We start from the raw sequence: 27237 nt of genomic DNA on the forward strand, positions 1-27237 counted from the left end.
TTATTATGATTATGAATATTATTATTATTATTATCATTATTATTATTATTATATTGGTGGGCTTAAAAAAGCACGTCAGGCATGTGGGCTTGAATAAAGCACGCCAGACACGTGGGCTTTTTTAAGCACGATAAAAAAACAAAAAGTTGGTGGGCTTTTTTTGGGCATGGCCCACGGCACGGCACGAGCGGGCTCGTGCTGTGGGCCGTGCTGGGCTCAACTGAAAAAAAGGTAGGCACGGCACGGCACGGCCCACCAATTTGGTGGGTCGTGCCGTGCCGGCCCACGAGCCCTTATGGGCCGACAGTTGATGCCGGCACGGCCCATTGGCCACAGTTAACAAGGATACAACGGGCATGAATTTTTTGTCAAGCACAGACAAATAATTCGGGCGAACCACAACAGTGTATAAGCTCGATGAAGAACAGAACGACGAAAGAATGAAAGAAATTTTTAGAGTGCTCTTGTGTGCTGGTTTTTCTTATGTGTCAAAACAGAAGAAGAAGCTGTCTTTTTATACACATGTGAGGATGTAACAACAACACAATATTGAATTTTCGAATTCAATACATGCCATTTAATTGTTATAACTGCCAATTGAATTGTTTAAATTCAATTCAGTCAATTGATTTCAAAATTGAATTGTATAACAGCTCAAAATGATTGCGAAGCTGTTACAAATCTTTTGAATTCAAAAACGTGAAACTGTTACAAAAAAAAATTTAAAAGAAAATTAAAAACATGTCATGCAAGCTTGGTGATTTTGGGCTGACATTGGTGTACGCAGGACGTGCGGGCGCACACGAGTTCAACCAAATCGGTCATGGATTCGCACCCCCTCTGCGCACGCGTGTGGAGAGAGCCCCTATCCTTAAAATTCTTGTTCATGCATGGTTAAGTGTTTATATATAAACACTAATCCCTTGACTTCTTTTTCCTACGTGGGATAAGCCTCATTTCCTTTCAAATTTCTAACTTTAAAGGGGTACTTTGAGAGACAATTTCTCATTCACCCAAGTACTATTTTGAGTAAATAAATATACACTTTTGAAGTATTCACGAAGTAGAACCCGAACTTCATAAGATTCTCCACTTTCGTTAAGTGGGACCCACTCAAAAAATGGCCTTAAAATAACTTGTTGATATCCTATTTTTTTAACATGAACTGCATTTTCAAAATAATTTGTCATTTACATGATGAATACTACATCATTTATTATAGGGTATAATGTATGAAGCATCATCATTCATCATTCTCTAATAATAAGCATTGACTAGTATTTAATTATAGCTGCTTCTACAGTTCCTTTGTTCGGGGAGTTTTATTTTCAACTCAAAATTATCAACTGCTAAGATGAAAGTAAAGTAAAGCTAGCGGCTATGGAATGGAACATACAAGTTAATGAGGCTCATAAAAGTTGTCATTAAACAAAACGTATAGAGAGATAAAAGTAAAGTCTTGAAATGCTGAAGAAGAAAATTTCAGTCTTAAAATAATCTCCTCTGATTCTTGTGTAGTGCTTTTTATTCTACTTCTAGTAATCTTTAGTCTTTTATTTTTGAAATATTTTGTCTGGATTCTTGTGTGGTCTGCAATCCTGATTTATGCAAGCAAATTCTAAACCTCAACATTTGATTTCTTCCAGCTTCAACTTTCTCGAAGCTTGATTTCGATGTTGTTATCAGAAAATAAACAATAAAAGAATATATATATAATCATTACAAGGAACACTCTTTAACTTTTTATTTAAAAGAAAGATGTAAATTAATATTATGAATTCGCAAGATAGGACTTGTCTATAAAAATCAATTTGTAAGAGAAGGGTGTCTTAAAGTTAATAATAGTCTATCGATTAAACTTTAATTGATGTGAAATCCAATATTTCATCATCTTTTAAAACTGACGTCCACAATGATTCACACAGTAAGGTAACAAATATAAAACTGCTATAGCAAGAGCCAAACCTTGGCTGAGTTAAAAGAATATGAGAATAAAATATGGAGAATAATTAATTCTTAAAAAGCTTGTGAGATTGGTAATATAAGAGAAGTAGTAAAAATATAAATAAGCACAAACGGTAGTAAATGAAAAATGCCTCAAAAGCGAGAAAATTAAAGGCCTTTCATTCGCATACGTACCTCATACGTCTCTGCAGGCAGATGCACAGAAACATGGGCCGTGGCCCAGTTCATCTCTAGCCAGTCACTTCCAAATTTAGGAATGCTTTCCAAAAATAAATTTTTAGAAGAAAAAATTTAAGTTTAATACGACGTCGTGACTGTGTTCCCAGTTTAATTGCCTCCCCGTTTCGACATTTCAGTTTTCTCAAAAAAATCCCTTTCAAAAAAAAAAAAAAAAAAAAAAAAAAAAGACAAACACACCCCAGCGTTAGGTAAAGAGTTAAAAATCTTCCTAACATTTAAAAAAAATATTTATACCTCAATTTATTATAAATTTACTATTATATCGTTTTAGTATATAAAAAAATTATTAAATTATCTAATTTATTTATATATTATTAATAAAATTATAAATAAACAAGTTGGATATTATAAAAAAAAATTATAAATATACCTTTATTATCCAATTCTTCTATTTAAATTTTTATTAATAATTAATTTTTAAAAAAAACATCTACACACTTAAAAAAAATTATAAATAAATTATAATTTTAAAAATAAAATTAGTTATTAATAATCAATTTTATTTAAACTTTAAATTTTTATATTTTAACAATTCTCCACATGTCATCATTTAAACTTATATATTTATAACTAATTTTCTATGTTATTTATTATGGTATTAATAATTAATTTTATTTTTAAAATTATAATTTATTTATGATTTTTGTAGGTGTATAGATTTTTTTAAAAATTAATTATTGATAAAAATTTAAATTGAGAAATTAGACAATGAGAATATATTTATAATTTTTTTTATAATATCCAACTTGTTTATTTATAATTTTATTAATAATATATAAATAATTTAATAGTTTAATATATTTTTTATATGTTAAAAAAATATAATGATAAAATTATAATAAATTAGAATATAAATATATTTTTTTAAATAATAGAGGAATTTTTGTTACTTTAACTGTGTTTATCTTTTTTCTAAAAAAAAAAAATATCTGTTCTTCCTCAATTGTAATTTGTAAAGCGTTCTTGGACATGGAGCAACTGCTTGGTTGATGAAAATCTCTCAATTACTACTAAGGGGATCCTTTGGGTAAAAAGGTATCTTTCTTTTTTTTAATTCACGATTACTGCTCTGTTCTCTCGTTCTGTAGTCCATGTATCAGTCTTTTGATTTTTTTTTTCAATTTTTTTTTTCTAAAGAACAACAACCTAAGGGTATGTTTTAGAATTTCTTTTTTCATTTTATGAAATCACATTATAATTAACTGGTATTATAAGTATAAATCCATATAATCATAATATAGCTTCTGCTGCATCAAGCATAGCTTGAAAATCTGCCGCTACTAAAAGATAGGCGAGATCTGCAAAGATCTACAAGCTGAAGTATAGGAAGATAGGTGATTGGTAAATATCAGTTGCCAAGTAAAAGTGGGTGTTTACATTTTCAGCAATGCACAACGGTTAAAAATGTACCCTGAAGTGAAGCATTATTTGGCTAACTTGTTTTATTCAACGTTCAGGGAAGCTGTGATATCATGATGAGAAGTGGAGTTCTTGAGGTGGACGGGATATCTGCACTTCCGGAACCAATATTGCACCACATTTTGTCATTTCTCCCTTTCAAAGAAGTTGCTCAAACTTGTTTGTTGTCGAAAAGATGGAAACAAGTATGGCAGACATTCCCGGATGTGGAAGTAGGTGGAGTGTTCACGAATCCAAGAAAGTCGAAGGAGATATTGACATCTTTGGAACGAGCTTTGCTGAATCGCCAGGATAAGATGATAAGCATTAAGAAGTTCAGTCTTGAGTTGGACTTAATAAATTCTCCAGAAAACGCATCATTGGCAGGCCAATGCCTTGGCTTGGCAATAGAAAGTGAAGTTAAAGAGTTGGTACTTGTACATTGGCGTAGTGAACGGCGCAATTTACCTGAAATAATTTTTTATGTAGAATCATTACATGTTTTGGAGTTAAGTTATTGTAAGCTGCAGCAACCAAGTAAAAATGTGAAGTTATTTTCCTTGCGGAAATTGGCTTTGAGGGAGGTTTGTGCTGATGATCAAGCCATTGCGAGTCTCATTTCTGGGTGTCCTTTGATCGAATATTTGGAAATAAGAAGCTGTGAAGGGCTCGAAAGTCTAGACTTAGTTAATCTTAGTAATCTCAAGGAGATCATTTTGGTAAACACCTCTGACATTAAACGGGTGGAGATCAAAACATCAAATGTCAATGCTCTAGCTATTCATCAAACGTATCTATTTCCTATTGAGGTCAATGTAAGCTCTTGTGGGAATCTCAAATGCTTAAAATTTGATTTTCTTCCCATAGAAGATGAGTGGCTCTGCAATGGAATTTCTAAACTTCCTCTCCTGGAGTACTTGAGCATGACTAAGTGTCACAAATTGACGAGTGTTAGGATTTCGAGTCCCTGTCTTAAGACATTGATCTTAGAATGCTGTGACAAACTGATTCAAGTGGAGATTGAGACTCCTAATCTAAGTATATTCAAATATCATGGTGATCTGATATCATTCTCTTCAAATGCTTTGTCTTTGTCTGAAACAAGTCTCTGTTTTTCCTCCCATTTAATGGTCAACATCGAATGGGTTGTTGAATATTTTGAAATTCTCGCTATGTTTCAGAAGTTTTCAAAGGTTTTGAATTTACAATGTCGTGAAGGTGAGGTATGTCAGTGGCTCAATGCTTGCTTACAAATATATATATATATTTGGTTAAATGTTCCCTTTTACGGAGTAATTTATCACCATGCATTGTGAATCTCTAACTCCATATTTTTTTTTCCAAATTTATTTCCTAAAGAATGTGATTGTTCCACAAGAACTGAGGCAGATCCAATCCCCCCCATTGACTAGTGTCAAGAAATTGAACTATTCAGTAAGAACGGACAGTTGGGATTTTTCAGTTGCAAATGTTCGGGCTCGCAGTTCGCGTTTTTCAATCGCAAATGTTTTGGATGGCTTGCTTTGGACGTCACCTCATGCAGAGATGGTATCAATAGAGCATGGTCATCTGCACAAGTTTTCTTTTCAGGTGTTAAATTGTTTTCATTTAATTCAAGACTTGATCTATAATTTGAGGATGAAATAAGACAGTTGAATTTATTGAATCATTCAATTTACTGTATTTAGGGTTTACTAGTGTCATGCCTGTGTTTTTCTGGGCATTTCATTGAACAACTAAAACTGCAGAGTTCTGGGCATTTCATTGAACAACTAAAACTGCAGAGTCCAAAACTTCAAATAAGTCCACAGCACTAGTTATGGAGGTTTTGTGAATTCCTGTTAAGTCCACGACACTAATTACAGCACGGATGGTTATTGTTGAAGATAACAAAACAAAATTACTTGTTTTAATTATGATCACTAGAGCCTAAAATAATGTATTTTTAACAAATGATGTTTATTGCCAATTCACTTTCTTTTCAGATCTCATACAAGAAGCAGCTAATTTATGATGGAGAGATTCCTCGGTGTTGCCAGTCCCTTCCCGTCTCGTGTTGGCAACATTGCATAAATGAAGTTAAGGTAGAGCATACTAAATCGCTGAGTATAACTGAGGATGGTGAATTGCAACATGATGTAAGAAGTTATTATTGTTTTGAGGGTGGTGAAGATATCTTTGAGAAGATTGACGATCTGTCAGAAGTTGTTTAAAAATCTATTAGATGTTAAGCAGTGTCCTAGAGTCAGGCATTCACTATTGAAGTAACTCTAACTGTCTGTACCTCTAGACGTGGGTATCAACCGCTAGGAATTGCTTTCGCTTTTGCTCTTCACCGGGGTGCTGATTGTCCAGCTAAAGATTTTAATCTGACTTGATTTGATATTTTATGTTTATATATTTTGAATGGTGTAAGCTTATTTCTGAATTTGAATTGAAGACAACTTTAGCTTTATTTTTCTTCACTCTATGGGAATGGGACAATTGTTGATGTAGTGATGGCTACCGCAAATTATTACTGTTGTTATTAGAATGCTCTGCATTCTGCATGCCGTTTTTTCTTGGGCTGTTTGGCATTTCGCTTCGGAGTTCAAACTTCTTTATTACGTTATTGCAGTAATTATTTATATATAGAGATTCGAAAGTACATTAGAGGTATTATACCTAATTATTGCATATATGTTATGTGTTAATTTATTTTAAAAAATTATTAAGTAATACTTAGTTACATTTAATTAAATTATACATGTTACCTCTAATGTATTCTAAATTTTTAAATTTTTCCTATGTATGCTATTGAAGAATTTTCACTATGTACGCTGTTGAATCTAATTTTTTCCTATGCATGCTATTGAAGAATTTTTCCTATGTATGCTATTGAAGTGACTTGGGGAAAGAGATGGTTTCTCTTAAAATTAATTCTAAATAAGCACCGGCATACCGGAAGAGCTCCGCGTACCACCCTAGTATATAATAACCTCTTTCAATTCGAGGCTCACAAGGGATTTGATTCCCAAAATCTTTGTAATCCTTGCCTTATAATTTAGCTTGATAAAATAAGCACCAATAAAGTGGATTTCACTGATAATCAAATCATTGCGAAATTTAATAATCCTCCTTCATAAAACATGCATAGGGGTACATGTATCTCTCAAATATTGATATATTGCAACATCCAAGCCTTCAAAATCAAACATATTTTTTTTTTTTTTGGTCTTATCCACGAGGTATCCTGGGGAGGGCCCCAACTGTGGGAGGCACCTTTAAGCCCGTACCACAACCCAGACTAGAAGTCCCCGCTCGAACCGGGAGGCACAGGTTCTCCCAACAAATGCGACTTCCCTGCGACTCGAACTGGGGAGCAAACCCAGTCAAGCCACTTAAGGGGACTCCATTGCCAGTGGAGCCAACACTTTGTTGGTAAATCAAACATATTTTGATTAAGAGAAACAATACTGATACCCCATGAAAAGAGCTCGTTTCTTTCATTTCAAACAATTATTACTAAATAAATACTAAAAAATAAAAATAAAACCCTTGACAACTAATTAATCATGAGTCCAATTAAGAAATATTTTACTGGTAAAGAAATAAAACATAACATTCAACTGTACAAACATACAGGCAGCTATTTAAACTACCAGATGTCCTACCAAACATCCTTTGATTCATTAAATATATGGATCCACAAACACCAAAATATCATGCTTGATATAGTTTTAACAGGTCCAGAGGCCATATTTACAAATATTATCCTGAGAAAAAACTTTTTAATGTTCAAATTCAACATAATTTATGGCCTAGGGCATACTAAAAAGTGCGGCGGGCAGGAGGAATTGAAGTGATCACATCTCAGCCACCAATTTTCCTGAACCAGCTGGAACTTCAGAAAGTGAGCCCTCCATCCACCTCCTCAGCATCGCTAATGCAGCTTTAGGCTGGTCCATGGGAACCATATGACCAGAGTCATGAACCTGTCAATGAGTATATCAAACCAACCTCGTCAGCGCTGATGATTAGCTATTGAGAACTGCAAATAAGAGCACAAGTAGCCACACAAACAGAAAGAGAGAAAGGCGGGAAGAGAGAAAAGAGAGAGAGAGACTAACCTTGAGGAAACTGAGAGGTCCGTTAGTTTTCAGCACACCAGCTTCTGAACCATCAACTTCGAAAGGAATCTCAGGAGATGCTACAAAGTCTTTCTGACCAGACCATTCCATTGCATGAACCCATCTCGAATTACCTACCCATCCAGGAAGTAGTTAGAATGATGTATGTTATCACCCACAATTGCCTAAAATGTTAATTCCCTAAATCATGAGATGTTCACTTTCAGATAAAGCCTGAAAGCTTACCAAGCCAGTTGCAAATGAGATCGTATTCTCCGGCATATACAAGCAACTTGACTCCATCCTCGAGAAGTCCCGGAATTCCAACTTCAAGGTTCCTCATCCAGTCTACAAGCATAGCCTGATACACTGTAGGGCTGCAAGACACAAACTCTATGTCCCCAACACCAATAGCTTCCCTGACAGATTTATCATTGAGGAATTTCTCCATGTTCGAGAAGTCATAGCAGAGGCTCCCAACACACTTCTTTCTAATGTCATAGTACTGCAAGGTGACCATATGAATGTCAATAATATGCGTCAAAATCTACTTGAAATCTATTTTTCACTTTCTATATTACACAATTGACAAGCAATGCAATTATTGAACCTGTGAATGAATTTTATATTCTTTTGGAGCATATTTTATATATACAAAACAAAACAGCCAAGGTCACGGCCTGTCTTCAGAATTTATGAATGGAGTAATGAATAATCTAAAAGAAAGATTCTCAAACTCTCTTACATTTATATCACCAGCAATTGCTATGATACTACTGAATACACTATTGCAAACAAAATATGAAGCCAAGCAAGAAAGGGTACCATCAGTGCCTGAAAAAGGAGGCAAATGTTTAATCAGAGAAAAAGATTGTTGCCAGTTGATAACAGAGAATATCCATGCAAAAAACAAAGTACAAAAGTAAACTCACAAGTAAATTCAACCAGTAAACATCCAAGTGTTAAAACCCAAAAAAAAAAAAAAAACTTTTAATATGACAATAAAAATAGAAACAAGAAAGATAGAACAATCCCAAAAGTAGCATTACCACAAAGCTTTATCGCCAGTTCACACACTGGGATGATCTTGCTGATACGATTGTACTGTGATTTGTTAATAATCCCCATATCCAATGCATAATCTGGGTAAGCTTTGTACTGGACACCGGGATCAGTAAGCCCGTTACCAATGGCAAAACCCTGTTTGACCATAACACTTTGTGAGATAGAACTACATAGAACAAGTTCAAATCAAATACAGATACTAATGGCATACCTTCAAATTAATATGAATGCCTTCTTTAGCTTTGTTCCCATTGTGCACTCGAGCAGCAAATGCAGGAATATAGTGCCCAGCATATGATTCCCCAGTTATATAGAAGTCATTCTCTGCAAGCTTAGGATGCTCCTCAAAGAAGGCCTAGTATCATACAAGAGCCCAGTAAGAAGTAAATATACTGTCATAGATAATACGTTTCTGTATTTCGTTTTCCCTACAAAAACTGGAATGATATCAACTCCAATCGATCATGATAAATTGCAGATTTCAGTTTCATTTTGGTAGATGAGCTTGAAAAGAAAAGAAGCCCACCTGTAAGAAGTCATAGAGGTCATTGCTAACTCCATTTTCATTGTGACGAATGTCACGTTTATCAGAAGTGTAACTAAACCCAGTCCCAGTAGGTTGATCAACATACAGAAGGTTTGATGCCTGTGAAATAACCAAAGAATTTGTTACATTTCTAGTTAGCAAGAAGTTTCGTACTAAAACTTTGCTCGCAAATAAACTAAAAATGATAAATAAGCAAAGGAAGAAAACATGAATATGCATATCATGAAATGGCTGATTCTTCCCCCCCCCCAACCAAAAAAAAAAAAAAAAGGCTGGTAATGCTATAAAAACTCTGGCTACATATCAAGACCTAAGAACAAAAGCACCCAAGAGTCCATAAAATAATGTTCCAGACCAATCTATCCCCATGATAGTAAATGAAAAGGTGATTAAAAAGGAAGAGAGATACCTTATCCCAACCATGCTCGTTCCAAACAAGAGACATATTATCTGCAATACTGAACGGACCATTTTCATAAAATACAGCCAATTCACTACTGCACCCGGGCCCTCCAGTCAACCAGATTACAACAGGATCCTTCTTGCTGTTGCGTGATTCGAAGAAGAAGTAAAACATCCTACAAACAAGAAGCATGATTGCTCAGTGAAAATTGAAAATAAATAAGATTCACAAAGACAAACTCATACACAAGATGCAAAAAAGTATAGAGATCACAGGACAAAAGAATTAATTGCACTGACAACTTAAAAAAGATAATTTACCCACTTAATATAATCGTTCAATGCATCCATGGTTTGTCACTGAACACTACATCCTAGATAATCAGTGCATATATATGGATTCAAATTTACTAAGCAGAAATAAGACTGCCAACAAAAGACTAGATAATCGTTATACGCATTCCATACATAACTCATTTTTTTATTTTTCATATCTCACAGCAAAATTATACCTAAGAAGGCGAGTAAACTTACAAACCTAATAAGTTTCTCAAATTATTTTTCTTTCTGAGAAAATCAAAACAAGCTGTAGCATCACATTAACCTCAATAAATCCTAAAAGCATACAAACAACTCAATTTGTTTTTTTTTTTTTTTTGGTCAGATTGACTATGTACCAACAGGCAATTAATAATCAGCAACCTACTGTCCAAAAACAACTTATTTCTAAATCTGCAACATTTAAAAAAAAAAAGGATTTTGATTCGCAATAGAAACAAATAACGCACTTCTTCGTTTTAAATTACAAACATTAGTCTTAATCTAAATATTTAATTAATAAATCAATAAAATAATAAATTTTAGGGTTTTTGAAAAATACTTAGCGTCGTGAGAGTGGGGAAGCTTGTAATATCCAGCATGATGCCCCAAATCCTCGACGGAGACTCCACCACCGGACTCCCTCAACAAGTTAATCCGCTTCTCGACGATCCTCTTCCCAGTTCCGGCCAACAACGGAGCCGATTGACGGCCGTCGACCAGGTTGACATCCTCCTTGGGGAACAAGTTGAGCTGCCTGATCAGCTTCTCCGCCTGTAAGGACGGAAATGTTGAGGCACCCAAACGACGGTCGTTTAATAGAAATGCCGATGGCGAGACGAATAGCAGAGAGAGAACTAGACCGAAAAATATTTTCATTTTCTCCATCTTCTGTGGCGATTTTGAAAAGAAACTAACACGCCGAACTGATTTTTATAGTGCGAGACGAATATTACACGTGTCACAAACTAACAGCCTGCGAAATTTTAGAGAACGTTGGTTGCCATTTTTTTTTTGTCCCTATTTCTAAGTGAAATAACAGATAAGAACGTATTGTTTAATTAATTTCGTACAGGTCCCTAGCTAGTAGCTTCTCCTAATGAAATAGGAGAAAGTGATAAATAATTTTACAAGGTATAAGAATTGCCTTTTTGGTCTTCATTTTTAAGTGAGTGGTGTTCTATATTATAAATCAACTCCTTAAGAAATAAAATAATAATTTTACTTTTTAATTTTTATTAAATGTCAAGTCATTAAATTTTTTATTCTTTTCACACGATCTTGACTTCTTATTTTTTTTCATTATTTTAATAACTACTATAAGGGAATAAAGGTGAGTGATGTGACGACTGATGCAATTCACACTCATTAATCGAGCAAAAGTGTAGTTACTTGTCTGAAAAAGTTTGTAAAGGCGTATTTTTGTTAAATATCAAGGATTTAATTTTTTTTTATAATTGTTTTAAAAGTAGGGACCCAGTTGTTATAATCTGTCTCTCATTTTCATTTTTCTTTCTTGAGGTGCGGGTGTCGCTTTGGCGTGGAGGCGGGAAGAAAGCCAGATACTTATACAGGAAATGCGTTACGTGTAAAGCAGTGTATCGTGAAAAAAGTGTGCACTGTACCCGATGAAAGATTATTGATGGTGTGGCGTTTGTTGGGGCCGCCCGATCTTCACCTGATCTTGACAAACGGTCGTGCGTGTTTCTTATTTTAGTAAAGGTTCCCGTACGAGATTATTTATAGATTTGTTTTAGCTGAGGACTCGGGAGAGATGAATGTGGACGCTATTTTAACGGTCAAAAAATTTTATTTTCAAACCCATATTTTAATTTATTTTTTATTTTTAAAACACTTAAAATAAAAAAATTCTATTATAGACAAGATGATATAATTTAATTAAAAATAATTTTTCAACTCCTATCTAAATTACACGACGATTCAACCCTTAAACATTTTTTTTATTTGCTTCATTCCAGTTATCTTTTAAATCACATGGAATTGGATTACTCCATCTCCATATTTTCCTACAATTTCGATCCACCTACAAAATTTTTAAAATGATTTTTGGATCTTGATTTCAATAACCAAATTGACAAATGTAGCGAAGTGCAAATAATAATAATACTTAACTAATATCAAAGACAGTTTCAACAATAGATTTTGATTTCTAAGAGTAATTCAACTTCGATTTTTTTCTTAGAGGAAAAAATTAACAGAAAGAAATGAAATTATTCACTAAATAAACCCTCTTTTAATAAGTAAATAATATGAGGGTATATTTCGTATTTCGTATTTAAGTGTGTGTATAAGGTATAAGTCGAATTTTTGAATTTCAACGTTGAGTTTATTAAGTAAATAAATCAAAAGAGTTTTTTGGTGGGATCAAATATCTTCACTTTACTAAAAGCTATAGTACAAATAATCCCTTCGAGATGAAGAAGAAAAAGTTCAATTTAAGATAAATTTCTCAATTCGTCCAATCCACAAAAAGTTGATTTAAAAAATTTCAATATGTGGATTGGTAGATTGAATTGGAATAAAAATTTTAAAATATGCAGTTAGTAAATTGGATATATAAATTATATAATTAATTTTGTAAATTCGTAAAAATCCTCAAATTCATAAAAAAATAATATTTATTTAAATTAAATAAAAAAATAAAACTTGTAAATACGGCATTATTAGTAAATAAATAAGTTAAAAATTACTTACACTAACAACACATTATGTCTTATCCAATAACAATATAAAATAAAAATAATTAAAAAATAAAAATAATTAAAAAATTAAAAAATTATATAAATAAATAAATAAATATAGCTACTTAACAATATGATTGGAATAATTTTTTTATTGTTATTTATTTCATTATGCCTATGTTAAAGTACAGAATATGAATTGAAGGTAGACATTTTGACAGATCATTCGAGTTTTCTAGTTTCAACTTTTGTAATTAATTAATTCCCATTTTAGTTAATTTTTATATATTGATATAAAAAAAGGCTTTTTTTTCTTATTGGTGTGTTATAATTTGAAAATTTGAAAGTATTATTCAAGTTTTATTTAAAAAATTAAATAATTTAGGTCTTATTTAATTTTGAATTTGATTGGTAGTAAAATTAATTTTATATTAGATTTATTTTATTTAATTATTTGGTGCATTGGATAGAACGAAAAATTTTTAATATGCAACTAATCTATAAAATGGTGGATTGGATGTGAATTGTGTTAAATCTGTATTTGATCCGCATACGTATAAAATTAAATTTAGATTGAAATTTACTAATTTGTGAATTATATTAGATTAAAAACTTATAATTTATAAAATCGTGAAACAGATATAGATTAATATCTAATCCACATGCACCCCTATAAATTTTATTAGAAAGTTAGGACATGAAAGTGAAATCTAATTTTGTTAGCGCTACTTCGCAAAAAAGTATGATTTTTAGTTTTTAGTCGAAATTTTATTTGATTTCAGATTTGATCCAATGGGTGATATGGTAACTTATGAGTTAAGGCTAGGCATATTCAACATAGTCATAATAAATGCCCATTGATTTCATTTATTGCATACAAGAAATTATATCTTCTCAAAATGCTATAATCAGAATTCCCTCCAACACAAGCATGAAAACAATTTTGTTCATTTAGGCACAAATTTTTTATTTCCTTTGTCATTTCATTTGTCAACATTGAATCGAAGATCAAATGCGAAAAAAATTCTCTAACTCGTAGTAAAATTAGTCTATTATATTCCATTTTCCATCCAATTCGATCAAGTTATGATATTTGTTCTTTTCCCCCAAAAACATCTTCTTTTTTTCTTTTTTTTTGGGCAATCGCTAGAATAATAACCTATCTTTCAAGACTCTAAAAATGAGAACAATTGATGTCATTATAGTGTTTGGTAAGGCTCAATTTCCTTGCACAAGAAAAAAGTGACAGTGATAGTGTAAGCACTCGCAAGGAATTTTGCTTCCGTTGGAAGAAATTAAGAGAAAGTTGGTAAGGTCGGTTGTGCCTGAGCCACACAAGAAAAAGCAAAATGAACCTTTTGGACAACTTATTCCTTATTCCTTGTCCACACTGCTTGCTGTTTCTTCATGTGTGTTTTTCAAAAATCTTTTAACTCCATTCCCAATCTAATAATGAGACTGATGTAATAGCAAACATATACAGTCATAAGCAAATCTTATGTAAAAGAAAAATTCAATCTCAGATATAGAATCATATGCAAAATTGTAAGTATCAAATAAGTTCAAAGATTATCTATAGATCAAATTCGAGCTGCCTTTGAGATTCAGTTCACATCTACTCGATTATGTTCCTCGAAATGAATGTCACTATTGGCTTTTGTATCATATCAATTTGTAAATATCACAGTTTGATCAAGATTTAAATTCCTTTTCTCAAAAAAGAAAAATGAAAAGGATAAAAGAAAAGAAAATAGTTTGAGAGACCCTGAAAGATTGCATGTATGGCAGAAAAACAAAATGGGAAACCTTTTGGGCGGAAAATAGGTAAGATAATCTTGATTCATTCAAGCAAAAATGAAATATTGGGATTTACATTATAGCGACTGATATAATACAAAATGCACAAATTACTCTTTGGTTTGAATCAAGGTATGCCTGGGTTAGATGCCCTGTAATCTTATAAAGAATAATCAGCTCAAACCAATATGAATACAAGCTCTATTTTCCTCGACTCTGAGGGAAAAAAGCAGTTCAGAAACTATGATCTCACTTTATCAAGCCGTGCTCTTAGCTCTTCTAGTTCTTCCTCATCATCTACACCTTCTGCGATAGCTTGTTCCTACAAAATTATGACGAACTTTAGTTGCAGTAGGGTTCTCAACAAAACCATGCAAGGAAACTAGAAAAGTAAGCAAAGTAGTTAAGCATACTTGCTGTGAGGTGCTTGCTCTCTGGGCAGGTACCCTTGACCTTTCTTTCCTGACAGCTTCTGGAAGCTGTGCAGCCGTCTCACCAGCTATTTCTGAAAGGACTTTATCAACTTTTTCTTCAGTTTCCTCTTCTATATCATCTGAATCCAATGCTGTGTCAATTGTATCATTGACCATTTCTTCAATAATTCCAGCCTGAAAACCACATTGACAATGAGTTACTGGGAATCCAGAGGCATTTTTAAACGATGTTTAACCTACACTTTGAAAGGAAGACGAAAAATCACAAAAGTACAAACAAACCAAGAATCTGTGATAGGGGAAGTAAATAAAAAGGCTCCAGTATAGTTTCCACTAGTGAAAATTCTGAATCTACATCATGTAAACTGCAAAGACTCTCTCCCTACCACGAATATCAAGCTTTCTTATTAAATCGTCAAGAGGATGCTCAGATATGCTTATCTGTTACTTGTTATTAATTATACATTCATTTTTTTTTTATTCGACATTTTTGAAAGAATACAAATCCTCAATTAATTATCGTGACAAAAGCTCCCTACGGAATATTGAAGCTGGATAAATCCTAAAGCATTATTATGACAGTTTATTTTGATAAACTCTTCAGTCTCAATAAGTAACATAAAAACCCCATCCTGACAATGATGGAAAAAGATGGACCGGTCACATTGCTGAATGTCAAAAATAAGAATACATGACATGAAATACGGAGAAGGATGTTTTCCATTCCCAAAGCATCAAAGCATCATAAAATTTAACTTGTCCGCCAGGCCAAAGGTAATAGTACCTTAGTCATTTCTTTGCTAAATTCTTGCATCGTGACAGCCACTTCTGGAGCTTTCATAAGGTTATTGACAAGCTTCATGACCTCGGTACTCTTGGACAAATGACCCACTGTACGTGCGATTGCTGCAAAATCATCCCAACACGTAAGTGCTGATGAAGCTATTTGAACGGACAAGAGAAGGGGAGGAGGAATTCCATCATAATTGTACATATGAAGGAAAACATGGAGAACAATATCACGATTTATTTATTAACAGCTATTCCTCATTTTTCACCCCATTATATCAATATTGCAGGTAAAAATACCGAAGAGCTCGTCTAAGAGATCCAACATTGGTCTAAAACCAGGTTTTTGCCACTGAAATCACATTTATAATTCCATAAACATTATAGCTGCTCTGGAATTGTTTCATTAGGTTAACATTCTGGTTTGAAACAGTTTCATTCCACATATCTGGCATGATATCGCTAGAATGACATACGTGAATGCATGTCAAGCTATGAAGTAACATACCAACACTTTCTCCAAGATGCATCGATATTGAGTTCAGTTGAGCCTTATTTTCATAAAGACGATTCACAGCTTTTCTGGACATCAAAATTTCCTTCGCAAGTGCCTGGCATATGGTAGCAGGCATGAAATGTCAAAACATTAAGAAATGAACGTAACCATAAGGTGCATAAAAAAACCTTTGGCAAAAGGAAGAGCACATCATAGCATCCCACGTGGCTAAGAACCAAGATTCTAATACAAAAATGCATAGGCTATAAGCAACTGTTTAAAATTTTGACTAGGATGCACAAGGAAGAATGCTAGCTATAAGCTTGACACTCCTGACTTCATCATATCTTCGGATAAACATCTGTCATCTTTCCCACTATTAGCATCTGGCATCATTTTTGCTATCGACAATGCTTGTTACTGTGCTGAAATCTATATTGTGGCTTCCTAATCCTAACATTCAACACCGATGAAAATCATAGGACGCTATGCAAATATATGGCAAAACAATATCAAGTAAGCAATTTTATGAATTTTCTAACAAGGCTCATAAAATGCAGCCGTAAATGAATTACCTTAGCAGAGCCCATGTCATTTCTCTTGGCAGACTCTTTAATTGATTTTTGCACATTTTTCTCCTCTCTCTGAATATCTAGAACACAACACAGCAACAATAACAACAACCCCGTATGAATTTTTTTAGCGTAAAATATCATCAAAAACACACAAACCCATCATTCAAAACACTAAATTCAACGCAACCCATGTTTCAGAATTTAAAATAATTTGAAAAAAAGAAAAGAACTTGCCTCTGATCGATCGTTCTATGTTGCGGCACTCTTGACGGAGCCTTCTTTGCCAATCTCTCAATTGCTGTTGTGGGTTTGGTTTTGGTTTTAACATACTCTTCATCTTATCCATCTCTTAATCAAACACTTATTCAAAATCTCTCGATCCCACACTAATAAAATTTCAAATTGGAAAAAAAATGTAACAATAATAAAAATAATGCTGCAAATGAACGAAGAACAACATTCAAAGGGAAAAAAAAATAGAATTGCTTAAGTCCGAAGCAGCTTTTTCTATTTCCGTATTCGATTTCCCAGATTTTTTCACTTTTTTTTTTTTTTTGGGCAGGAGAAAAGGAAAATTCTTCGAGTTGCCTTGGGCAGCCAAAACGCAGTCGTTTCACAAGTATTGTTCTGTAGTAAACCGCATTGCTTTGTGAGTTGGTCGGCAATTTTAATTTTATTTTTTTAAACCAAAAAAATAAAATATAAAAAATAGAAATACGTTTCGGTTGTTTAGGTCCATTTCCACACCATTTTAGAATTTATGTTTTAATGAGATCTTAGGTAAATTGTTTCAATCAAGCCTTCTATGGTAAAATATATCAATTAAATTTATGATAAAAATTAATCATTTAAGATCATTTTTTTCATTTCTAAAATATATAATTATTAATTAATTTTTTTCTAATTTGTTAACATATCTTTCTCAAAATGATAACATAATATAGTTGTACGTCAAAAAGAAAATTGTCAATTTAATTTTGAAAAACTTCTTTTTGCGAAAGCATTATTACCGATATTAAAAACAACTTCTTATGAACAAAGCACACAATTATTTTAGAAAAATTAAAAAAAAACCATTCAAAAATAAATAAGACAATTAAATAACAAACTAATTAAAAGGAGAATGTAAAGATAAAATATAAAAATTTAAGATGAAATCATAAATTAACTTTGATGGTTTTAAGTTTTAATCGTTAACCAATGACCATGAAAAGAAGAAAAAATAAACAAGTGATTTTTTTTTTAAATAATTATCACCGGTATTAAAAACAACAAATGATGAACAAGCACACAACGATTGTAGAAATTAAAAAAAAAAAAAAACCGATCAAAACAATAATATTTTCATAAAGCAAAAACACAACTAGAGAGCAAAACTAATTAAGAATAAAGTAGAAAGATAAAACCAGAAAATTTGATGTGGAATCATGAATAACTTCGATGATTTGTAACTTTAAGTAGTGTCTCATGGCTGTAGAAAGTATAAAAAATAAACAGGTAATTCTTTTTTTTTTTAAGTAATGTGTTTATTGTGCCATTGTTTTATGAGAAAATATTGTTAACGGAGAAGTTTAATTTTTTTTTAAACAAAGGTTTAAAAGGAATAAATAATGTTTTAATTAAAATTTATTAATTTAACGTTTCATAGAGATTTTATAGGGATTAGAATTATTAATACTAAATAGACTTCCTATGAGTTTTGATAATTTATCCAGGAAAAGATAATTACAAAGCAAAAATAAAATAAAAATTAATAAAGATACAATCATGATTGAGATAGCTATAAATTAAGAATTTATATCTTTTAAAATACAAAATAATATATTCAACATAAATATGAGGCCTTAATCTATAATGGTCATAAGCAAATGCTTAAGTTGCATAGGGGAAGAGCTACTCCTGAAAATAAATTATAAAATAAATTACAAATACTTACCTCATGTTTTCTAAAACTTTACTCCACTTTTTCTTGTTTGAAGGTAATCCTTTTTTATTGCAAACGATTTATAGTGATCTTCTCTCTTAATTTCAATCTTTAATATTTTTCATCTTCTAAGTTTCTTCATCCAACCGATTTCGTCATCTTTCACTCTCGTCAAAATCAGGCAATTTTCTATATCTTTTTTTTTTTTTTTTTGCTCAACCGAAAATTCTCTCTCATCTCGCTATGTATTTTTTCATTTTAATCTTGTTTTATTTGTCATACAATTGTTTTTCTTATCTTTATTTGTAGGAAGTACATAGTTATAGGTTAATTTTTTTCTTTTTCTTTTTTATTGTCTTTTTTTTTCTATATATTTTTGTTCTTCACACACGATATATGTTTTTATCTCAAATCTTTAGGGAAATATGGAAACACAACATATTTATGTGGCTTTGTACTAATATTTATAGATTTACATACATTGTGAATTACATGTGTAATCTTGTTTAAATCACATATATTGTAATATTTATCTTAATTATAGTTTAAAAACAATAACAATGTTAACTTTTTATTAATATTAATACTAAATTATTTAACAAATGTTTGTTTATGTATTCATAAAATTTATAATTTGTTTAATTAAAGGAGGTTAACTAAACAAAATTTATAGCATTAGTTAAAAAAAATTACTTTTTAACTATAAGTATGAACTAAATGTTTAGTAAAAACTGTTTTTGAAAATGGTACTACTAAATAATACTCATTGTTTTTACCTTTTTCAATTGTGTTCATTAAAACATACTACTATTTTCAGTTTTTAAATAATTGATACAGGTATTTTTATTTCTTTTGAAATTTAAACTCAGTGATACATGGATTTCTCCAAAATCAATTTAATGATCTCTTGTCTTTTGGCAAGTTTGTTTCGTCTTGTCTCTCTAACAAGTTAGATTGGAACTAGCTAGTCGTGGCTTTCTCTTACTTTTACCGTCCCTGCATCTTTGTTCTTTCGATGTTTGGTTCAAGTAGTCGAGGAGCTGCTGACTTACAGAGCGAATGTGCACGTTTGACACTTGATGAAGAGGAGGAGGGTGGACTTGAGGTGGCTGGAGAGGAGGCCGTAGATAATGGAAGAATTAAAGTAGACTCACGGTTTTGTCTTGTGGGACATTTCCTAACGGATAAGGTGATCAACTTTGTTGCAATGAAGAACACCATGGCAGCCTTGTGGAGGCCGAGAAAGGGTGTTTGCATCAAGGACCTATCTTCTACACTATTCTTGTTTCAATTCTTTCATGAAGTCGATGTAAGGAGGATTCTCGATTCTATACCGTGGACATTTGATCAACACATTCTGCTTGTCCACAGACTAGGTGCTGATGAGCAACCTCAAAATGTTCCTTTGTTCCACACTACCTTTTGGATCCAAGTTCACAATATGCCACTGGGCTTCTAGTCTGAAAGAATCTTGCAAAATATTGGCAACTACATAGGTTTGTTTCTAGAGTCGGACGAGAATAATCTCAAAGGTGTTTGGCCAAATTACATGCGCCTGAGGTAATCTCTCAATGTAAGGAAGCCTCTCAAACGTCGAATGCATTTGAAACGAACATGAGGGGATTGATTTTGGGTGGATTTCAAATACGAACGACTCAATGTGTTTTGCTTCATCTGCAGCCTTTTAGGCCACACCGAGCGCAACTGTCCTACCTTGTATGATTCCATAGAAAGTAATGCTGCTAGACCCTATGGTATATGGATGAAAGCACCCCTTAAGCGTGGTATGATGAACTCCGGTGAGCGGTGGCTGAGGTCAGAGCCACCAAGGATGGAGGAAGGCATCCCTGGTAATTGCCCAAAATCCGGAGTTGTTACGATAATGGGTGAGAATGAGGCCACAAAATCTGCGAATGATGGGAGTAAATTTTGTGAGAAAGAGAAAATAGATAGGTATGGGCCTATTGGTTTGGAACTACCTAATTCTGACATAGCTTGTAGCCAAATGGGAATTAATGGCAAGGATTTGGGTGCCTCTGCTAGTGGCATGGCTTCAATAAAAGTAATTGAAACTAGCTACGACTCACAATTAATCATCTCCGATGCGAAGCGTAGAAGATCGAATAATGGGTCGTTTTTAATAGTGGGTCAAGAAGAGATGGATATTTCGACCAGGTTGGAGAATGTAAATGATCCAAAAAAGGGACCAGCGGTGGGACCTGTAAACCAGGCCCACCGAGACAAATGAGTTGCCTAAGCTGGAACTGTCGTGGTTTAGGCCACCCACGCACAGTTCAGGTTCTTGTAGAGCTGGCCAAGCAGCATAATCATGCTTTTATTTTTCTAATGGAAACGTTGTGTCATAAGGATAAGTTAGATAAGCTGAAAATTCAGCTGGGTTACGTTGGTTTGTTTGTGGTGGAAAAGGTTGGCCGGAGTGGTGGGCTAGCTTTATTTTGGAAGCCTAATTATAAGGTTCAGCTTCTTAAGTTTGGGAAAACTTTTATTGACATGGCTGTAGGGAATTCTGAGGGGAAGCAATGGCAAGTCACGGGCTTCTATGGCTTCCTTGAGTCTACCCGTCGCCGAGAATCTTGGAACTTGATGCGTTCTCTTGCTTCTTCTTCCTCTTCACCTTGGGTGTGCATTGGTGATTTTAATGACCTCCTCCACTCAAGGGAGAAGCTGGGGAAGCATGTTCACCCGAATTGGAAGCTGCATGGTTTTCAGGAAGCCGTAGCGGATTCGGGGCTCTTCGACTTGGGCATGAGTGGGTATCAATTCACTTGGGAGCACTCTTGGGGGTCTGAAGATTGGGTTGAGGAGAGGATTGATCGTGCCCTTGCTTCTAATTCCTGATTTCATCTCTTCCCGAAAGCTAAGGTTAATAGTTTGGAAGCTTCTTACTCTGATCATCTCCCGATCTTTCTTGACCCTGCTCGAGTGGTGAGTTCTCCGAGGAATAAGAAGTTTCGGTTTGAGAATAATTGGCTTCGCGAGTCTGATTGCATAGAGATTGTGATGGATAGTTGGGTTTCGTCAGTTGGGATGCCCCTTCAAAACAAAATCGATTCTTGTGGTTCTGCTTTTTTTGTTGGGGCAGCCATTTCTCACGGGACTTTCGAGCTCGCATTTTGGATTGTAAGAAGAAAATAGCTTCGTTGCGAGGTACTCGTGATTCCGCTAGTGTGGACTGTTTTTTCGAAACTCGTAAACGCTACAACGAATTACTCCACAACCATGAGATCTTTTGGAAACAGAGGGCAAAATCCATTTGGCTTAGAGAAGGGGATATGAACTCGAGATATTTTCGTGCCATGGCTTCAGCTCGGAAGAAGTAAAATACAATTGGAAAGCTTCGAAATGCCCAGGGACAGTAGTGTACTACTCCGGAAGACATCAACGAGGTAATCGCCAATTACTTCACTCAGATCTTCTCCTCTGAAGGTGGCCCTTGTAATGAGGCCCTCTAGTGGGTTGAGCTAAAGATTTTAGCTGAGCAGAACCTTACTCTTCTAGAGCCCTTTAGTACAGCAGATGTCCGAGCAGCCATTTTTAGCATGCATCCAGATAAGTCTCCTGGTCCAGATGGTATGAACCCCGCCTTTTTTCAAAATTTTTGGTCTATTGTTGGTGGTGATGTCTCTTCTGCTTGCTTGAATTTTATTCACCAATGTGTGTTCCCTGCTGGTTTGAATGAGATCCTTCTGATCTTGCTTCCTAAAAATCCCAACTCGGATTATATTACTGAGTTTCATCCTATAGCGTTATGTAATGTTATCTATAAAATTGTTGCTAAAATGTTAGCTAGTCGGCTTAAGTTAGCCTTGGGGTCTATTATTTCAAAGTCCCAAAGTGCTTTCATTCTGGGTAGATCTATCACTGATAATGTTATGATTTCAGCTGAGGTTATGCACTATCTAAAGAGGAAAAGATAGGGTAGGGAAGGGGATGCAACTCTTAAAATTGACATGTCAAAAGCCTATGATAGAATCGAGTGGAACTTTTTGTCTTCTATTATGCTCAAGATGGGATTCAACCCTGATTTTGTTAATCTGATTATGCTATGTTTGTCCACCGTAACCTACAAAATCTCTCGCGATGGGTCGGAAATAGGCCCCATTGTTCCTAGTCGTGGTCTTCGGCAAGGGGATCCGTTATCGCCTTATCTTTTCATTATTTGTGCTCAAGGACTTAGCTCTCTCATCAATCACTACGAGGGAGCATGTATGCTTCATGGGATTAGAATTGCTCGGGGGGCTCCATGCCTTACTGACCTATTTTTTGCTGATGACTGCTTCATTTTCTTCAAAGCTAATGATCAAGAGGCCCGCGTAATGAAGGCTGCCTTATCTTTGTATGGGGCTGCTTCGGGTCAGAGAGTCAATTTCAATAAGTCCTTTATTTCCTTTAGTGCTGATACTAACAAAGTGGTTGCGCTTTCGATTTGCAGCCTCCTTGGGGTTCAGGGCACTGTCAACCATGGCAATTATTTGAGGATTCCCTCTTTTATTGGCAGAAGTAACTCTGCTGTTTTTAACTACATCCGAGAGAGAGTTTGAAAGCGGCTGCAGGGGTGGAACCAAAAGTTACTGTCAAGAGCAGGCAAAGAAATTCTTCTTAAGACAGTAGCTCAAACTTTGCCCAACTATGTGATGAACATTTATCTCCTGCCCATGGAGCTGTGTAGAGAGATAGAGAGAATGATGAACTCCTTTTGGTGGGGCAGAAAAAGGCATGGTAGTGGGGGTATTATATGGATGAAATGGGACAGGATGTGTAAACCAAAGACTCATGGGGGCATAGGCTTTAAAAGATTGCATTTGTTCAATATTACAATGCTTGGTAAATAAGGCTGGCGTCTCCTAACCAAACCCAATATTCTGGTAGCTCGACTTTTTAAGGCTAGGTACTACCCCAACACTTCGTTTACGGAGGCTCGGCTGGGAAGCAATCCTAGCTATTTTTGGAGATCTATTTTGGCTGCTCATTAGGCCATCCTTCGAGGTAGTCGTATTCAAATTGAAGGGGGTCGGCAAATTGTTATCGGAAGTGCCCCTTGGTTACCAGGCAAGGACAACAGCTTCATCTCTTCTACCTTACCTGTAAATATCACCTCTGTAACAGTTGACAGCCTCATAGTACCTAACCAGCGAAGATGGGACTATGATGTTGTGGATGATACCTTCAACATCAGGGACCGAGACCTCATTTTCCAAATTCCTCTCGGCTCAAGGCCGGATGATGATATTTGGTTTTGGCTGTCTGACTCCAAAGGTCTGTACACGGTTAAAAGCTGCTACCGAATGCTAGACTTTATGCTCTCTCCCCCAGCAGCAGCGCTTGGCGTAAATTATGGCATCTCCATGTTCCAGCAAAAGTTAAAAACTTCATCTGGCGAGCAATGGCCAATGTCATCCCAACTTCAGGCAACCTTTTGCAGCGTCGAGTTGAGGTACAAGCTTTCTGCCCCATATGTCACTCTTCTTCAGAATCTATTTACCATATCTTGGTGACTTGCCATTTTGCTAAAACCTGCTGGATTTCCTCTGTTATTGGCTTCAATGGGAGTTGCTTGAACTTTGTTCATTGGTTGGAGGATTTGTTTGCCCGCTGTAATTTAGATGAGTGTAGTTTGGCTGCTATGATTTGTTGGGGCTTGTGGTTGAATAGAAATAACAAAGTCTAGAAAGGAGTCAATGGGAGGGTCCAATCTATGTTGAATGTAGCTGGACAAAGTTTTTTTTTTTTGGCAGCAAGCTCGTAAGAGTGGTTTTTTTCTCCCTCTAGTGCCTGATTCTTCAGCTCATGGCTCTGTTTGCTGGAAAAAGCCTTGTGCTAGGTGGCATAAATGCAATGTTGATGCAACTTTAGTTAGATCAAGAGGTTTCATAAGTTTCGGGGCTGTAATTCGGTCAGCTGGGGGTGATTTTATCGCGGCAAAAAGCGACATCCTTCCTAGTAGATTCGACCCTCGTGAAGCTGAAGCTATCGGTGTTAAGGAAGCTCTCAGTTGGCTTAAGAAATTTTCTTTCAAGTCTGTTGTTTTAGAGATGGATAGCTTACTAGTCTTTAATGCTTTACATGATAAGTTTTATTATCCAAATGGTTTTGGCACTATTATTGCTAATTGTAGAGCCTTGGCTCAGTCCTTAGGAGAAGTGGCTTTCTCTTTTGTTCGTAGATCTGCGAACTCCGCTGCCCACACTGTTGCTTGGGTGGGGAGTTCTATGTCAGGTTCGGGAGAGTGGAGTCTTGTTCCTCCTCCTTGGTTATGTGATTCTTTGGTTGTTTAATGCATTTCTTCCTTTAAAAAAAAAATAATTGATACAGAAAATGATACTAGATGTGCACTTAAATATTATCAAATCATATTAGATTAAATTGGATTTGACTTTTCATTAGTTTGGATTATATTGGGTTTCAATAAGTGATTGGATTTTATTGGATTGCAAAATATAAAATCAATATATGATGGATTGCACTTGAATTTGATAAAATCTAATGGATTTTAACTATTGAACACCCTACTACAAAGGTTTATTTATATGATCGAAGTTTATTATGTTGTTATCTTCACTATAATCATAATCATAGTTTTGATTGTAATTAATAGTTGTGATGTAAAGTAAAAATTTTATTGCAATTACTATCAAAATTGTGTAACATATTTATTGAATGGTAAAATTATAAAACTCATCATCTAATAGATAAGTGACCCATAGTAGTTGGGATAATTGAAACTCCAATATTTGATTTGCTCATATTTTTTCTATTTTTACAATTAAAATTGTAATTCTTATTATTCCATATAATTGTTAAAAAATAACACTTTTATTAAAACTACGTGGAATTCAACAAAATAAATGACATGTCGTTTACATAAAAAATAAAATGACACCTTTTCAGCCAAATATTCTTAAGTCAAATGACATGATGTTTTCAATTAAAACATAAACAACGAGTCAGAAATAGGATATGCTACACATATTATTTTCGCATGTCGGTTAAGTGAGTGAAATAAATGATATGATATTTACCTTATTATCTTTGAAATGACATATCATCTTCTAAAAAATCTACAAACGACGCATAATTTTCCATACACGTCTCCTTTATATTTAACTATCTGAAAAAAATAAAACCTTATTTTCCCAAAAAATTAAAACCTAATTTTGTATAAGTGTTAAATATATAATAATAATAATAATAATAATAATAATAATAATAATAATAATAATAATACAGAGTACAATTAAAAAGTATTCAAATTTCATTTTTTTTCAACCATAAGATGATAAAAAAAACACAAGTCATGGAATGTGAAAGAAGTCGATATATTGCTTTTTTTTATAATGGTTAGTAATTAGAACTTGAAGTGTAATTGACGATTTTTATTTTAATCAAAATGTTTGTATCAGATCGAATTAAATTGGATTTTACTTCCACTTGTTTGGATTATATTGGATTTCAATAAATGATTGGATCAAATTGAATCTAAAATATAAAATCTAAGATAAAATGGATTGGGCTTGGAATTGATAATCTAATGAATTTTAACCATTGAACCTCTTAACTACACAGGCTTATTTATATGACAAAAGTTCATTATCTTTTGAGCGTCACTATAATCATAATTATATTTTTAATTGCAATTAATAGTTAGTTGTAATTTGCAATTGTTATTGCAATTACTATTAAAATTGAGTAACATGTCTATTGGAATTGGAAATAAGCAATTTTCAAATTATAAACTCATCTTCTAATAAATGAGTGATCTACAACAATTAGGATTTAAATTATGACTACAATTTTTTATTCACTTGTATTTTTTTTAAATTACAATTTTAGTGACTATTATTTCATGTAATTGTTAAAAAAAAGAACACTCTTATTAAAATCTTGTGAAATTCAATATAAAAGACGACGCGTTATTTATGAAGAAAACAGAGAGATGTCATATCATCTAACTGTTAGAAGTATGAACAACATGACATATTTGCTAAGACATAAACAACAAGTCATCAATATTATGCACCGACGCAAACTATTTTTGCTTATTGGTGAATGCATTGGATGACCTAAGTGTCATGTCGACTTTATTCAAAATCTCAAAATGACGAGTCATCTTTCATAAACGTCACCCTTAATTTAACTCTCTAAAAGAATAAAGTCTTTTTTTCCTAAAAACATATCTATTGGATTGTAAATAAGCAATTTTCAAACTATAAAACTCATCATCAAATAGATGAGTGACTCGTAATAGTTGAAACTGAAATTAAAACTCAAATGTTAGATTCACTTGCATTTTTTTTATACAATTATAATATTAATGATTATTGTTAATTGTAATTTTTTTTAAAAAAATTATTAAAATCATGTAGAATCGAACATAGTAGACGACGCTTCATTTGTCAAGAAATCGAACAGACGTCATGTCGTCTACATTTATTGCCAAGCATCTTGAGAAATAGGA

At 33.7% G+C, this 27237-nt stretch overlaps 3 protein-coding genes across 3 annotated transcripts; 1 reads left to right on the plus strand and 2 right to left on the minus strand.

The window, feature by feature from the left end:
- The first annotated feature begins 3112 nt into the window (after positions 1–3112).
- LOC18044772 (F-box/LRR-repeat protein At5g02910) lies at positions 3113–6172 on the plus strand. The gene is made up of 4 exons (XM_006436443.2): positions 3113–3240; positions 3663–4826; positions 4963–5193; positions 5589–6172. The coding sequence occupies exons 2-4, from the start codon at positions 3678–3680 to the stop codon at positions 5814–5816; spliced, it is 1608 nt and encodes a 535-aa protein (XP_006436506.1). The 5' UTR covers positions 3113–3240; positions 3663–3677; the 3' UTR covers positions 5817–6172.
- Positions 6173–7206: 1034 nt separating this feature from the next.
- Positions 7207–10937, minus strand: LOC18044773 (serine carboxypeptidase-like). Its single transcript, XM_006436444.2, has 9 exons — positions 10607–10937; positions 9734–9902; positions 9304–9423; positions 8989–9132; positions 8762–8912; positions 8458–8546; positions 7959–8217; positions 7713–7846; positions 7207–7577 (listed from the first exon to the last, which is right to left on the minus strand). Exons 1-9 carry the CDS (start codon positions 10930–10932, stop codon positions 7449–7451), a joined length of 1521 nt encoding a protein of 506 aa, XP_006436507.1. The 5' UTR covers positions 10933–10937; the 3' UTR covers positions 7207–7448.
- A 3625-nt stretch (positions 10938–14562) lies between these two features.
- On the minus strand, positions 14563–17471 carry LOC18044774 (vacuolar protein sorting-associated protein 24 homolog 1). The gene is made up of 6 exons (XM_006436445.2): positions 17072–17471; positions 16838–16914; positions 16275–16377; positions 15762–15883; positions 14957–15151; positions 14563–14865 (listed from the first exon to the last, which is right to left on the minus strand). The coding sequence occupies exons 1-6, from the start codon at positions 17181–17183 to the stop codon at positions 14785–14787; spliced, it is 690 nt and encodes a 229-aa protein (XP_006436508.1). The 5' UTR covers positions 17184–17471; the 3' UTR covers positions 14563–14784.
- Positions 17472–27237: the final 9766 nt, after the last annotated feature.

Source organism: Citrus clementina, unplaced genomic scaffold (genome assembly GCF_000493195.1).
Source record: "Citrus clementina cultivar Clemenules unplaced genomic scaffold, Citrus_clementina_v1.0 scaffold_4, whole genome shotgun sequence".
Taxonomy (NCBI): domain Eukaryota; kingdom Viridiplantae; phylum Streptophyta; class Magnoliopsida; order Sapindales; family Rutaceae; genus Citrus; species Citrus x clementina.